The sequence below is a fragment of the Rhinoderma darwinii genome, chromosome 1, assembly GCF_050947455.1.
Source record: "Rhinoderma darwinii isolate aRhiDar2 chromosome 1, aRhiDar2.hap1, whole genome shotgun sequence".
NCBI lineage: Eukaryota > Metazoa > Chordata > Amphibia > Anura > Rhinodermatidae > Rhinoderma > Rhinoderma darwinii.
The window spans coordinates 370,629,913-370,646,349 of record NC_134687.1 but is presented as its reverse complement, the minus strand read 5'-3'; the positions used below and the strand labels follow the sequence as shown (position 1 = coordinate 370,646,349).

General features: G+C 42.9%; 1 protein-coding gene across 1 annotated transcript; it reads right to left on the bottom strand.

Annotated features, from left to right (window-relative positions):
* Positions 1 to 395: 395 nt before the first annotated feature.
* On the bottom strand, positions 396 to 4,009 carry LOC142754740 (D(4) dopamine receptor-like). The gene is made up of 2 exons (XM_075860406.1): positions 3,052 to 4,009; positions 396 to 691 (listed from the first exon to the last, which is right to left on the bottom strand). Exons 1-2 carry the CDS (start codon positions 4,007 to 4,009, stop codon positions 396 to 398), a joined length of 1,254 nt encoding a protein of 417 aa, XP_075716521.1.
* Positions 4,010 to 16,437: the final 12,428 nt, after the last annotated feature.

Sequence of the window (16,437 nt, the reverse complement as noted above, 5' to 3'; positions counted from 1 at the left end):
AAATAATTTATAAAGAAAAAAAATCAAGCCAAATTCATTTTCTGACATGGACTTAGTTTAGGAATTGGCAGGTCAGAGCTGATAAAACATATTTAATGTAATTTTAGGTTATAGTCATTGAACATGCCACAATGAGTTTGGTTATTATACCCGTTTAAGAAACAGTTTTTGTATTCGTGTCTTGTTCTCCTATGTCTTATACCATTTGTTACACAGCCAGGCAAGCCATTACACTCCTCACGATCACTCATTTAATTAGCTTTTTACAACTAAATAAGTTATGGGCGCTGAACAGATTGCCAGGCATACATTCAGGGGTTAAAGTGCATTTCTAGGTTCATTACAGGAAACCACTGTTGAGAATAGAACATATAAATCGTTTTACTTAATTAATATTAGAAAACAGAGTCCGTTGCTTGGGGAAGAAGCATACAAGTTGATGACATGCTACATGACCTTTCTTGTAAAGCTGCCATCGCATTTTTTTTTGTGACCCGAATAGTGGACTTCCTTTTACCACTTTTCCAGCAGCACCATCTCCACGGACACAGTTTACGGCTAAGTTGACGGAATTTATGGCGAAAACTCCTGTTGATCCAGAAGTAAACAAAGCAGTTGAGGAAGCCATTTCCACTTGGAAGCCACAAGGAAACAAATTCCACCCACTCAGGGACTCTTTCTTTTTTAATAGCTGAAAAAAAAATAAAAAAACGTTTAAAGAATACTTGCAGGAAAAAATTCTACAAAACTTTAAAATGTATTTCCAATTAGATGTAAAATGCCCTTCCTGCCTATTCGTGATCACGTTCAAAGCTGCAGTTTAAGGGCTCATGCACATGGCAGAGCAGTGGGCACACAGCCCGTACAACATTGCAGAGCCTGTACAGCAAAGGTGTGCTGCCTTATAGCACCCGATTGAATTCCTAACAAAATTTGTTGGATTTGTAAAGAATCTCCCAAAAAATGCCTCCATATAAAATCATAATACAGTCGTGTGCATAAACCCTAAGGCTAGGTTCACACTTGCAGATTGTGCTCTGATAAAGTGGTGAGAACCCACTTTGTCACCAAGGGAGTTGACATAGGGCTAAACCAGGGAGCGGAGTCTAAGGGAACCTCTTGTATGCATCCTTACACCCCTATACAGGTATCTAAACTTCGCTGCAGGGAAACCCTAGTTTGCTACCCCCAGATTAGTCTCTAATGGAGACTGCCAACGTAACAGGTGAAGTGCAGTTGTAGCAGGTGGCAAGATTTATAATGGGTAACTTAGAAAGAGGTCAGGACAGATGGTAGACAAGTACGGTCAAAAGTACAGGCAGAGGTCAAAACAGGAATTCAATAGATGAAATAGCAAGGGTACACTAGGAGAACAGGTTACATTAGGAAGAACCAAATTGCTCCGGCAAAGAGAATGAAAGGAAGGACCCCGTAGACCCAGGAAAGGCTGAGTGGAAAAAGAGGGCATCTGCAGCTTGGAAGGCTGCCAGAAGAGGAGCAGCTCCAGTCATGGCACCGGGAGCAGATAAGTACAGAGCGGCAGCTATTACATTACCAGTCCCCCTATGCTTTCCGTCACATTTCTTTCCCCAAGTTTACGACCTGTAGTCGCTTAGCTCTTGCCAGACAAGCAAGCACATTTGTCCCACATTGACAGACCGGACTTCCAATGCATGGTGCATGTGCAAATCCTTTTTTACATGGTGAGAATGATCTTACCATGTTGACAAGCAGGGATGCCGGAGGTGTGGCTCTGCTATGAACCAATCAGTGAGCAGATCTTCCTGTAAACTCGCACAGACTGCAGTTCAGTGGGGAACTGTGGGATTTGAAGTCTAAGGCAGGTGAACTAACAATTAATATTGGAGTACTGGGGACATATGGGAGGGGGACAAACAAGGTATACTTTATTACACAACTCAAGACATTGGGAGAGAAGTTGGAAATATCTTCTGTAACCGGAATACCCCTTTAAGAAAAATCGCAATTTTTATACGCTGTGAATGGAACCTGTAGGGGAAGCAAACCGTCCTGACGGTTTTGTATCTAGGAGCCATATGCACTCACACTAAATGCTTCCTGCGTGAGGCATTGTATTCTCCCCTAAAACAGTGCCACAATTTATTTTTTTCATGGATTCCTTTTAATTACTATGTCTATGGGCGCTGTATTACAGAATCCTACAATAAAGATCCATAATATAGCCGTGTGCATGAGGCCTAGTTTGGTTAAATGGCCTTGGAGTGAATCAAGTTATATAAGGCACATTACTCAGCAAGTTTAGATACAGAGCCCAGGAGAGAAGACTATATTGGGCAAATAAGTGCGGTTCATCCTGATACATGGTAGAAAAACAAACATTAAAATAACTTTTTTTTTTTACTCACTTTATAGGGCTACTAAACTTTCAAAAAACTTCTGACATGCCACTATGACATGTCAGAAGTCTTGATCGGTGGGGATCTAAGCACTGAGACCCCCACCGATCGCTAAAACAAAGCGGCAGAAGCACTCGGGTGAGCAATGAGCTGCTTGGTTCCTGGTCGGCAAGCAATTTGTGTATGGGCTCAATAGAAAGTCTATAAGTTTGCTAGTTTGTCGGCTGATCGCTTGACTCTTACACGGACCGATGATCAGGAATAAGTGTGCCGTTCCCCTGATCATCTTCCCATGTAAAAGGTCCTTTACTGGCACCATTGATGAAAACATCAATTGAGGTTGGAGATACTTGGTTCTAAGAAATTGAATTATATGTATTTCTTACAGCCATGCATGGGTCAGGTAATGTGGAAAGACCGTTAATTACTGGAATAGAAAATTTCACAAGAGTCATTCTGATTACCGGACTCTTGATTTGTGGCAGGTATATACAACTTCCATTATGTATACTAGGTACACTACAGTTTTCATGACAAATACAGGTGATCATCTGTATACTTGATGACAAGACTATACTATAATATAGAACCACCAAAATTAAAAACCCAGCCAAAGACGGACCTATAGTGAACATTGGAGAATGAATAAATGGAACTATATTATATGTCTTACCATTATACAGGATAGTAATCATGCATGGCGCCCAACATGCGTAGAATACACAGACTACTGGAGCCAGGACCTTGGATGCAGCATCTCCTTTACGTGGTCCTTTTTCACCCACTTCCTTGGCTTTACATAGACTGTTATCTATTCCAGACATTCTAGTTGAAGGCACATTTTCACTCACTGTGGGAATTCCCAGTGTCTGATTTCTGCCAGCTAAGCACACACTCATCCGTCGGCTCTGCTTTCTTGCCACCAGCCACAATCGAAGGTTGGCAAATGTGACTATAGCTGAGCAAGGAAAAAAGATGACTGTTGTGAGGAGTAGAGAGTAAATCATATTACTGGCATAGTCTGGGTTACAGATAAGGGAGGCCCGGGAAAAATAGACATGTATTACTCTCCCACCAGGGATGGATATGGGAGACAAGAAGATTGGTGGCAACAACCAAGCTGCAGCAATTAATAACTTGACCCGGCGGCGACTCATTACCCTGTTGTAATGTAGAGGAAAGAAGACTGCCACATAGCGTTCCAGGCTAATCGTTGCCAAGGAGTAGATTGACGAGGCAAATACAGAAGAATTGAGGAAAGCCACTATGTGACAATATGACCCAAGGGTAGAATTGAGGTCATCTTCATCACCAGGTTCTAGAACAAGGCTGCCATACAGATTGAGTGGGACCACAATTAATGCCAATGTGACATCTGTGCCGGTCAAGGAGATTAGAATATAGCGGCTATTACTGGACCAGCCAGAAACAGATGAAGCAATGACTAACATAACAAAAAAGTTCCCCAAGATGATTAGAAAGCCTAGTGCTGTGATGATTCCTATTTTCAGAGCATGGTTACTATCGGTGCGCCACCACCTTTCTACCATGAGCTCCCCTGTATCCATCTCCATGATGCTTGCATTCCAGGTTGATATGTTTGTCACGGCTCCGAGCAATATTGATCGCATAATTGCAGCAGAAACAGGCAGTCTGGTGCTAGGAGTTCAGGAGATGGATTCACACCCTATAAAAAAGGAAATGTATAAATAGCAGTCAAGTGAAGTACCAGAGAAAAACGCTAGATAGTGGGTATTAACTAAAAGAAATGGCGCAGCTGTATGGGTCTTGTTTTTTGCCGGAAATACTGCAGTTTTATGGGAACCATCTTGGGATCCAAATATATTAGCATTCATTTTACAACCATTTTTATATTGGCATAGGTTTATATGCCAGTAGGTTTACAATGTGCCATTATTGACATAGGCTGTTCGACATGCCCTAAGATTTATTTTTATTATGTCCTGGTAAGTATTGACCAAGGAGGTTAAATAGTCAGGATCGTATTCTTCTACGATTCCGGCCATTAGGCCATGTTCACTTGTGGCCTACTTGTTGAATATTTGGAATGACATATGCTCTATTTTGCCACCGATTTATACCACAGTATATAAAATATTTATTTAGCTATATTTTGTAAGGAGCCGTAATAGGGCTTTCATAGAGGTGCAAGATCTCTGTACCGTACCTCTTTATGCCTCCAATTTTATACAAGGGCATACAGAGAATTTTTCTCGGGTCTCTAGGTGCCAATATCTGCACTGCGTACTTGAATTAGTCTGTACGGGAATGCACAAAGGCTTTAAAGTGTAACTAAACGTTTAGAAAGTCTATGAGCCCGTACTCCGATACATCGGCTTTCCGGAAACAAAGAGGCTGATCGCTCACACGAGCGCTTCTGTTGCGTTGTTTTAGCGATTAGTGGGGGCCTCAGTGCTCGGACCCCCACCAGTCAAAACTTCTGACATGTTACTACGACATGTCAGAAATTTGTTGGACGTTTAGTTACCCTTCAAGCCATGAGCCATTGTGGCGGGAAGTGGACGTCAATTACAACTACCCGCCCACAGTTTATCAACAGCAGGAGGGCGATTTTACAATTCTCATTATTATATAACAAATAGATGATGCAGATTTTCAACTGTAATGGTAGGAACACAGCGTGAACACCGCGGATTTTCCGCAATGGATTTCATTGCAGAATACACAGTGCAATACAGTAGCAGCAGTGTGGGTGAAATTTTAACAAATCTCATCCACACAGTATAAAAAAAATCAGCTGAAAAAAGGTAATAAATTGAACTGCGGTGCGGTATTTGACGCTGCAGCATGGAAATTAACGATGTCGATCAGGTTTTCCCCATTAAATTCAATGGGGCGGTAAAACCTGCAACAAAGTGCTATAAGTTGGCGACTTTGGCAGCAAAAATGTTGCGATTACACCACAAAAATAAAGATATTATGAATTTGAAATTAATAAATAAAGCTCATGCTTACCCCCTGCAGTAGTCATAGCAACGCAATACTCTTCTGAGCGCAGCCTGGCCTCCTCGGATGACGTTCCATCCCATGTGACTGCTGCAGACACAGCGCCATGACTACGGGTGGGTAAGTTAATTTTTTTTATTTATTTCTGCGGGATTTCCGCAGCAGACATTCACCCGAAAAACCGCACCACAACTTGGTGCCTTTTTTTGGATGGAATTTCCTGTGGCTACCAGGGCGGATTTACGCAGCGTATTTGTCCGGATTCTACCTAGTGCGTTCCTACCGTAAAACAATGTTTTTTAAACAAACTGCAGTATACGCTGCTCGTTCCAATATTTTTGCAGAATATCAATATGGAAGACGTCAGCATTGAAAATAGCAATTAGACCTACCGGTAATTGTATTTCCAGGAATCCATCATGACAGCACTACAGGAGGTTGCCCTCTTGACCTCTGTAGGGACAGGAAGACAGAGAGGTTAAAAGGCCCCTCCCACCACCCACTTGCCAGTGTTTTTCAATTACTACACCAGGATGGATGCAACCCTATTTTATTTCTAGGGATAATAACTGACATGTTAATTGCACAAATCAGAATTCAATCAGGGAGGGATGTAATGGTGCTGTCATGATGGATTCCTGGAAATACCATTACCGGTAGGTCTAATTGCTATTTTCCAGTACATCCCTCATGACAGCACTACAGGAGCAATACCAGATTATAATGCTCAGGGCGGGACTATGGATTGAAGGACTTTCCGTCCAAAACTTAAATCCGTATCGGACAGAACATAGAGAGTCTATAATGTTTGTAAAACGTATGATGGCTTGACCAAGTGGCAGCTCTGCAGATTTGGTCCATAGAGGCTTCTCTTCTTTCTGCCCAGGATGCCGAGACTGCCCTTGTTGAATGGGCTCTGATGCCTTGTGGGGCACATAGTCCTTGGGACTTGTAGGCTTCTTGTATGGTGGTTTTTACCCATCTCGCTAGAGAGCCTTTTGAGGCTTTCTTTCCTCTATTCTTTCCCCTATTCTTTCCCCCGAATAGGACAAATAGATTTTTATCTTGTCTCCAGGAGGAGGTTCTATCCAGATACTGAAGAATTGTTCGCCTGACATCCAGGCAATGGAATTTTTCTTCTTGTTGGTCTTTTGGATCTGGATAACAGGAAGGTAGAATTATTTCTTGTTCTCTATGGAAAGCGGTAGATACCTTTGGAATAAATGAGGGATCCAGCTTTAGGATGATCTTATCCTCTTGTACTTTTAGGTACAGTTCTATGATTGACAGAGATTGGATTTCTCCAATCCTTCTTGCTGAAGTAATAGCGACTAAGAATGCAGCTTTTAGAGTTAAAAAATGCATACTAATTTCGTCGAGCAGCTCAAAGGGGGGCTCACAAAGAGTCGTTAACACCACATTCAAATCCCAGGTAGGAACGGATTTCTTTAGGGAAGGTTTCAGTTTAGAGACCGCTTGGGTGAATCTTCTGATCCACCGATGTTCAGCCAGAGGAGTTTTAAAAAAATTTCCTAAGGCTGAAATCTGTACTTTTAAGGTACTAGGGCCAAGTCCTTTTTTGAATCCCGATTGTAAAAAATCTAGGATTTTCGCAATGTTGGGAGAAAAGGGATCTGGTCCTGGGATTCCATGCCAGGAACAGAATTTCTTCCAAATCTTTTGATAGATTTTAGAGGTAACTTCTTTATGACTTGATAAGATAGTTGAAATTACCTCATCTGACAGACCGTGGTTCCTCAAGATCTGCCTTTCAGGATCCAGGCTGACAATTTCAGAGTCTCTATTCCCTGGAAGAAAAAGGGACCCTGGGAGAGAAGATTCTCCTTGACTGGGAGCATGATAGGATCTTCCAACGCTAGGTATTGTACGATTGGAAACCAACTGCTTTTCGGCCAATAGGGAAGAATAATGATGAGCTTTGTCAAATCTTCCTGGATTTTTCTTAACACCATTGGTATTAGAGGAAACGGAGGAAAGGCATAGGCCAGATCCATGTCCCAGTGTTGGGACAATGCATCTACTCCCAATGGGTTGTCTCTGAGATTTAGGGAGAAGAATGTCTCTACTTGAGTGTTTTTCCTCGTGGCAAACAGGTCTATTTGTGGATAACCCCAATTTCGGGTTAGGGACCGAAAGACTTCCTTGTTTAGGGACCATTCTCCTGGGTCTACTTTTTCCCGACTCAGGAAATCTGCTGATAGGTTCTCTGAGCCTTTTAGGTGGACTGCCGTGACTGATAGGACGTTTTCTTCTGCCCAACTGAAAATTTGTGCAGAGAGGGCCTGAAGAAGAATGTGTCTTGTTCCCCCTTGATGGCGAAGAAAGGACACTGCTGTCGTGTTGTCCGATAAAATTCTTATATGCTTCCCTTTTATGGTGGGTGAAGCTCTTATAAGTGTCTCCCATACAGCTCTTAGTTCTTTGAAGTTTGAGGACATCATCTTCATTTGACCAGTCCATGTGCCCTGAAAGTGTTGGTCTTGGATTACTGACCCCCAGCCGTGTTTGCTGGCATCTGTGGTAATCACTACATAAAGGAGAAGTTCTCCAGGGGACTCCCTTGTCTATGTTGTTTGTGCAGAGCCACCACAGGAGGGATGATTTCACAGTCTCGGAAATTTGAATTTTTAAATTCAGGGAGTTTTGTTTTCGATCCCACCGGGACAAGATCAGATTCTGTAAGGGTCTGGAGTGAAATTGGCTCCATGGAATAGATTGGATGCAAGACGTCATCATTCCCAACAACCGCATACATTCCCTTATGGAACAGGTGTCTTTCCCCCAAAATTTTCTTACTTCTGCCAGTAGGAGTATTTGTTTCTCTTTTGGGAGGAAGGAATGTTGAAGGGAGGAGTCCAGCAGTACTCCTAAGAAGACCTTCTGTTTCTGGGGAGGAAGACTCGACTTCTGAAAGTTGATTATCTATCCCAATTCTTGTAGTAGGGAAAGAACCTGTGACCGATGACTGACTAAGATAGCCGGAGTATCTGCTGTCAACAAGAAGTCGTCTAGATATGGGATAATTACTATACCTTGACTTCTTATGAATGCCATGATCTCTGCCATAATTTTTGTAAAAATTCTGGGGGCGGAGGAAAGGCCGAAGGGGAGGCAGACAAACTGGAAGTGGAGAATGGAAGGACCGTCCTGAATTGCGAATCTGAGGAATCTCTGGTACGCAGGGTGGATAGGAACGTGATAATACGCATCCTTTAAATCGATCGTACACATTGATGCCTCTTCCCTTATTAGAGGAATAGTCGATCTGATAGACTCCATCTTGAATTTCCGATAATTCACCCATTTGTTTAGGACCTTCAGGTTGATTATTGTCCTGTAGGAACCGTTTGGTTTTTTGACCAAGAAGATTTTCGAATAGTGGCCCTTGCATATCTCGTTGTGGGGAACTGGGGAAATGTCTCTCAATTTGAGTAGTTTCTGGACGTCCTGGATAAGGATCTGATGAAGATCTTTTGCATGGTACTGGGTTATTAGGAATTTCTCTGGAGGAATGGAGGAAAATTCTATTTTGTATCCTTCTTCTATTATCTTTAGAACCCAGGGGTTCTGGGTTATTCTCGACCATTCGGGATAAAATTGTAGGAGTCTTCCCCCCACACTCTTGGCGTCATTGCTTTGAGGGCTGGAATGAATTATTTGGGTTAAGGAGATATCCTCGACCCCTTTTTCCTTTGGGGTAACTCCAGCGACCGGACTTCCCTTTCCCGCTGTAGTTCTGTGTAGTAGGATCCTCTGTTGGCGAAATCTTCCAAATTGAGGGTGTTTTTTTGGTTTCTCTTCAGGAAACCCCTTTTTTCTATCTGTTGCACTCTCCAGTATGTTATCAAGGAGAGGACCGAACATCAGAGACCCTGTAAATGGGATAGAACACAACTTGTTTTTGGACTTAGTATCTCCTGACCACATTTTGAGCCATAATGCTCTTCTAGCAGAATTTGAGAGAGCCCCATTCCTGGCAGCAAATCTAATAGATTCCGCTCAAGCGTCTACTAAGAATCCGGTTGCCATTTTTAGTAAAGGTAGAGATTCTAGTAGCTCTTGTCGTGATGTCTTCATCATCAAATGGGTCTCTAGCTGGTTTAGCCATATGAACATTGCTCTTGCTACTGATGTGGCCGCGATATTAGTTGAGATCAAGGCAGAGGAAGATTCCCACGCTCTTTTCAGTAGTCCGTCTGCCTTTCGGTCCATGGCGTCCCTCAACTGAGAGGAATCTTCAAATGGGATTGCGTTTTTTTTAGCAACCCTGGCGACTGGGACATCTACTTTTGGGATTTCATCCCAAGGCTTAGTGTCCTCTGGATCAAAGAAGTCTGTTCTTAAAATCTCTTGAAATGAAGAGCCTTTTTTCTGAATCTTCCCATTCAGTTGTCACCATTCTTTTAAGATTTTCGTTTACCGGAAAAACCCTTGTTTTCTTTTCCGTTAGACCTCCAAACATCTCATCCTGGATGGTATGTGGTTGGTCTTCTTCGGGAATATCCATAGTTTCCCGTATTGCTTGAATTAAGGTATCCGACATCTCGGAAGAGAAGAAAAATGTTTTCTCTTGAGTGGAAGAAGTTGAAGGTAAGAGTTCCTCTCTTTCTTCTAACTCATCCTCCGATAGGTAATAACACTCCTGTTCAGAGTCCGACCCCTGAGAAGGAGGCCAATATTTTTGATCCACTTCAATCCGTGGTCTTTTTTCCCGGGAGTGTGAGGGAGTTTCTTGCGGAGGGGCGAGGGAGGCTACTGACTGACCCACTTCCTCACGAATCATAGTCCTAAGTTCGGACATGAACGTTGGTTGTTCCTCCTTTAGTATTTTGGCAATACAATCCTGACACAATTGTTTTTTATGTGACTCTGGCAATTTTTTTGCACAAGTCGCACATTTTTTAACCTTCTTTTTATCAGTTTGTCTCTGAGAGAAATCTTTTTCCTAGAGAAAACAGAAGGTAGGTAAAGTATGGTGTAGATACATAAGGGGTCATACCCTTCCCCAAGGGTGAGACTCACGTGACCCTGGGACATATCTGGAGTTCCATCAGGACGAGGAAGTTCCATATCGCGACAGGTAACAGGCAATGCAATATGCAATCCACAAAAAATAAATCCAAGTTAGTGTTATCAGCTCTAACTACATACCTGTGCGTGTCCCTTTAAATGCGGGCGTTTTGAATTTCCCGCCTTCCAAGATGGCCGCGGACTGGAAGTAGCCCGACGTCATTTCCGGTCGGCTATTCGTCCAGCGTGTACCTGTAGTGCCGGCGCTAAGGCTTGCTATGCGGTGCAGCTAGGATTCCTGCCGATGCGTCCATGCCTATGGAGCTGCCGGTCCCCGCCTGGTCCGCGGTCCGGCCGAAGCCTGCTTGGGAAACCCCAGCCCCCACACACTACCAGAACCCTGCCTAGGATTCCTCCGGTAGGTGTCTTAGGGAGGGAGCTAAGGGACCCGTCGTATGAGGGGTGTTAGCCTGGGCTTTAGGGGGAAGAGAAGGAGGAGTGCACGGACCCCCCGATCTTGCCCCCTGCCCGAGTTTCTTTCCTGCACTAATACAGGAGCTACGCTCTCTGCTCCTGACCCTTGTGGGGACAGGAAGAACACTGGCAAGTGGGTGGTGGGAGGGGCCTTTTAACCTCTCTGTCTTCCTGTCCCTACAGAGGTCAAGAGGGCAACCTCCTGTAGTGCTGTCATGAGGGATGTACTGGAAAACTGCATGTTCACATTAGTTTCGGTGCAGTTTTTCTTGTGTAGACGTTCGGTACATTCACAGATTTGTTGCTGAAATTTTTGCGACTGAAATTAATCCCACTCATACCCATGGGATTATTTCTGCTGCACTTGCATGGAGAAAGTCACAGAAATTTTTGCAACAATTCTGAATCGCCTGGACCTGGTTTTAGCTAAACTGCACTGGATGACAAGGAAGTTTTTAGTCTGCAGTTGTGGCCACACCACAAAGTCTGAACCTAGCCTGTGAACATAAAAACCCTAGCACAAATTTCAGTGTTGTAAATCTTATGCTACATAAGGGAAAAAATGCAACTTCAGCAAATACTAATCAATCGGCTCTGGACAGGACATAGTCAGAGCAGAACTATATGTGCCTGCCAATCGATTGGTATAGGGGTAAGGAAAAACAATGGATGGAGTATGCTGGTGTGAAAAGAAAAAAAAAAAAAAGTGGTGTTTAGCATTTCTTTTTTGCCACGATTTTAACAAAATTGCAACAAAAAACATAATTTGGCCACGTGCCATAAATGAGTTTTTCCATAATTGTAATTTATCACCTATTCACAGGATAGGTGATAAACGTCTGATTGCTGGTGGGTTGTCCCTAAGTGCTTTATATGAATGGATCGGTACTAAAACTCTTCTACCACTACATTCACTTTCTATGAGCCCCATCTCCGACAGCCCCATAGAAAGCAGGAGCCTGGACTGGGGTGCGGTTTAAGGGAAGGCCCCCCATGACATTGGAGGGATGCTCTGGCCCTAGGGGAGTGAGGGGCTAACCTAGTATGCAGGAGTCATGTGAGTGTAAATAGCGGGCTAGCGAGAGGGTGAAGAGTTCAAGGGAGTATTAGCGGGAGTGGTGCTTACCTGATTGGTAGTCAGTCAGGATCCAAGGGGAGGGTACATGGAAACACGAAGAAGGCCTTTCAGTCTATCCCAGCAGTGAACATTGACCCACCCTTAATTTTGGTAAATTTATTTATTTTTCTTTTGCTCTATGGTTTAATTTACATTGTAGTTTTGGTTTTCAGTGTTTTTGTTCTCTTTTCTGGCTTGTTTTTCTTTTCTTTGCAGGAGCATTTGTCACGGCAGTTGGCGGGAATGGGGTCTTTGAAGGTGGTACATTTATGGAAGAAGGGGAGACCCATCGCAAGATTGGGGAGTCCCAAAAGGTGGTACCTATATGTTAACCGGTATGTCCCTACCGGGCGGAGGTCTCAGCGGGACGATAATTTTGGTGCAACATTCAGCAGGAGGGCCCTCAAATCGACGCTATGCAGCTGGGGATGGAGAGGTGCTGATGTTGAAATGGAGACAAAATGGTGACTTCAAAGGCCCTTTCCTGTTCGTTATATATATTTATACACACATGTGTGTATATATATATATATATATATATATATATATATATATATATATATAGTTATTTTATTAAATAAAGAGGCTGCTGTGGCCATTTTTATCCAAAGTTACGCGGTCATGGTCTTTATTTCAGGTAATAGTTAAGATGGGTTCTTTGGTATGTGAGGTTGGGTCTTTCCTTTAATTATAGAAAGGACAGAAATTGTCAGATATTTCAAGGTCAAGTGATGGGAGCAGTGGCGGAGCATGTGCAGTACTGCTCCATTCACATAGGGCATTCGGGTAGGATTGTTCTCAGGATTGGTGTGGGTCCCAGCGGCCAAATCCCCACCGATTAGATATCATTTATCCAGTGTATAGGTGATAAATGATAATCACAGGAAAACCCTTTCTACAATACAGCCTTCTACAATAGAACACATCACAGGGATTTTGATCAGCTTTAGAACTATAGCAGCTGCCCTTTTATGTATAATATCACAGTATTGGGAACAGATCCCAGTGCTTGTGTAGTTTATTCTAGCTGTTACCACTTGGACAAGCATAGATCTAGGGATCTAGGTATCGGTTAGTTTAGCTCATTAGACCGGTTGTCCATTTCCACCGCAAATCCAGACTAAAACGCAGCTGCATTACAACCATCTGAATGAGGCCTTAGGTTGGAGTCACACATGCACTTTTTGATGCGGTTTCTATTAAAATGTCTCTTTAGCCAAAGTCAGAAGTGAATCCAAAAAGGAAAAGTATACGAGACTAAAAATTGCATGTGTGAATCCAGCTGGTCAGGTTAATGTTTTGCCATAACGGGATCCCCCTTCCCATTCCAATGAACATTTTCTCAGAAGTTGCGTTCTCCTACCGACTGATATAAAGTTTGTTTGTTAAAATTGCTGACATGATCTAAATTGATAGGAAAGGCCAAACACCACTGACAATTTTTTTTTAATTTTATGTATATTTGCCATTAGCTCTGGGGTGTTTCTGTATTTTACATTATGAATATACTATGGAAAAATTTTTACAAAATTAAAAAATTTACAAAGGTTTTACCAATTCCATATTAGGCCTTAGTGCAAGAGACCTAACTTAGTACCAAAAACTGGATCGTATGGAGTCCTGGGAATAGTTATATAACCTTATATTTGCACCTTCACCGACCGTGCTCCCGTGTCTTTTGGGACATTTTTTCCCCTTTTGGAAAGAAACCTGTAGACACCACACAGGCCACATGCGGTCTAATGGAAGGTGGTGAAAACAAGCACTTCTATATATTCATTGGGGGAGTTTGAACAAAGAAATAGCAAGGAAAAAATGTTTGAGGGTATGTGCACGCGACCTATTTTCAGACAGAATGGAGGCGAATTATGCCTGAAAAGACAGCTCCAATACGTCGGCAAACATCTGCCTATTGCTTGCAATGGGTCTTACGATCTGTGCAGACTAGGTATAATTTTACGCGTCGCTGTCAAAAGACACGTAAAATTACGCCCGCATCAAAGAAGTGCAGGACACTTCTTGGGACGTATTTGGAGCAGTTTTTCATTGACTCCAATGAAGAACAGCTCCAAGTACGTCAGTAAAAGACGCTGCGAAAAACGCGAATACATGCAAAAACGTCTGAAATTCAGGAGCGGTTTTCTCCTGAAAACAGCTCCATGATTTCAGATGTATTTTGCGCGGTCGTGTGAACATACCCGAAGACCTATTAAATGTGACAGCTGGAATCAAGTTGCTATGAGCAATTATTTTCCTTAAACTTATACCAGTTTCCATAAATGCCTTCCATTGCAAATCCAAAAAGCCAGAAAGCAGTCATCAAATTATTCTAACAATATTAGCAAGGCATATATAAATTAAAAACCATATAAAAGCTTGGACTTGATCACTCACATTTTGTCCGTTAACATGAAATCCTTACCTAAAGCACAGAGGCACCCTGGGTAACAAAAGCCTTCCAGCTGTCTTTAATTGCCTTTTATAGTTTCTAGAGTCCAGCAGGGGCAGCAGAGGGCCCCACCTGTTTAGCCTCAACATTACTTACATTTCTATGTTGTTCTTTGGCCTCTTTCACATGAGCGTAATACATGTGCTTTATAGCGCCCATACTACAGTCGCAACGCCTGGACCCCCCCCCCCCCGTGGTTGATTAGAACACAAAAACGCACTCGTTTTACACTCTTGTGAAAGTGGCCTTAGAATAGAAATACAAATCAGCAAGGTTTTTAAAATATGATGTCTGGGCATGCTGCGCTTTTACTTCCAGGAAAACTATGGATGCCCTAATGGAAACCCTACAGAACCCATTAAAGTCGATGGGTTTACATCGGGCGCCATAAATGTCCGTCATGAAATGGCCCCGGCACTTACTTTTTATCATTCGTCTGTTCCTATGACGGAACAGAAAAAAGGAATGCAAATGTGAATGCAGCCTGAGGGTACGTTCACACGCTAAAGTAAAAACGGAGCTGTTTTGAAACGTTTTTTGATGAATTTTTTATTGCCATTTTTGGAGCTGTTTTTCTATTGACTCAATGAAAAACGGCTCAATAGGTGACATGCACTTCATTTTACAGGGCGCGTAAAAATATGCCCCTTTTTCAAACGGCCGCGTAAAAAAATGTCCCGTCTGAACAAAACGCAGTTTTTCCCATTGAAATCAATGGGCAGATGTTTGGAGGTGTTCTGCTTCCGTAATTTCAGCAGTTTTTAGAGGTGTTTACGCCCTGAAAAACTACTGAAAACTCTGCGTGTGAACATACCCTGAGGCCCTCATGCACACGGCCATAGCTGTGCGCATGGTCCGTGATTACGGCACCGAAGGGCCGCGGAGTGTCATCAATGATCAGTGATTTCAATGAGGCCGGAACGCAAATCCGGACCGTATAATGACATATCCTATTTTTTTCCAGTCCGGGCTCCGGACAATACACGGTCGTGTGCAATGGCCCATAGGTTAACATGTGTTTTATACTATCCGCAATTGGTACTCTACAAGTGCGGATAGTATACGGCTGCAAATGCACGGTCGTGTGCATGAGGCCTTCTGGACATGCTGCAGATTTTGTTGCAGAAATCAATACACAGCAGAAACAACCTCATTCATATAAATGGAACAGATTTTTAGTCTCAGAAAATTCCGCAACAAAATCTACAGCGTGTGCCTTAGGCTGGGTTCACACAGTGCAGATTTGCTGCAGATGTTGCATGCATTTTGTAAGCCAAAACCAGAATTGGATCCAGGAGAGCAGACCTATAAGGCCCTCCTTTATATATTTCTTCTGTTTTGGTTTCGTTCCTTCTTTTGGCTTAAAAAACGCACGCAAAATCTGCAGGAAATCTGCACTGTGGGAACCCAGCCTAAGGCCCCATGCACATGAGAGTATTTTCATCTATCCCGAAATAGTGTCCGTAAATACGTAAATGTACGTATATACGGATCCGTAAAAAAAAGAGGCAGGTTGCAAATTATGTCATCAATATGTTGCCTAGCAACACTACGGTAAATACGGACGGTTTACGGATGTACATCAGTAGCCGTTTGTATTTACGGAAGCTCCCATAGACATCTATGGGAAAATCTGTGCCGTAATTACTGACAAGAATAGGACAGGTTCTATGATTTTTTTTTTCAGCACGGACACCAATCAGTAAAAATACTGAAAGGTGTCCGTGGCCAATAGAAATGAATGGGTCCTTAATTACTGATGAAAAATACTGTCGTGTGCGTGGGGCCTCAATGCTACCTGCAAAAAAAGTGCAAGCATAAGGCTGGGTTCACACGACCATGTTACGTCCGTAATGTACGGAACGTATTTCGGCCGGCAGACCCGGACCGAACACAGTGCAGGGAGCCGGGCTCCTAGCATCATAGTGATGTACGATGCTAGGTGTCCCTGCCTCTGCGTGGAACTACTGTCCCGTACTGTAATCATGATTACAGTACGG

Excerpts from the sequence above, each read along its gene's own strand:
- LOC142754740 (XM_075860406.1), bottom strand. The coding sequence starts at position 4,009 with ATGCGATCAATATTGCTCGGAGCCGTGACAAACATATCAACCTGGAAT. Across the intron at positions 692-3,051 it reads GATTACTATCCTGTATAATG|CTATTAAAAAAGAAAGAGTC; the intron begins GTAAGACATATA and ends TTTTTTTTTCAG.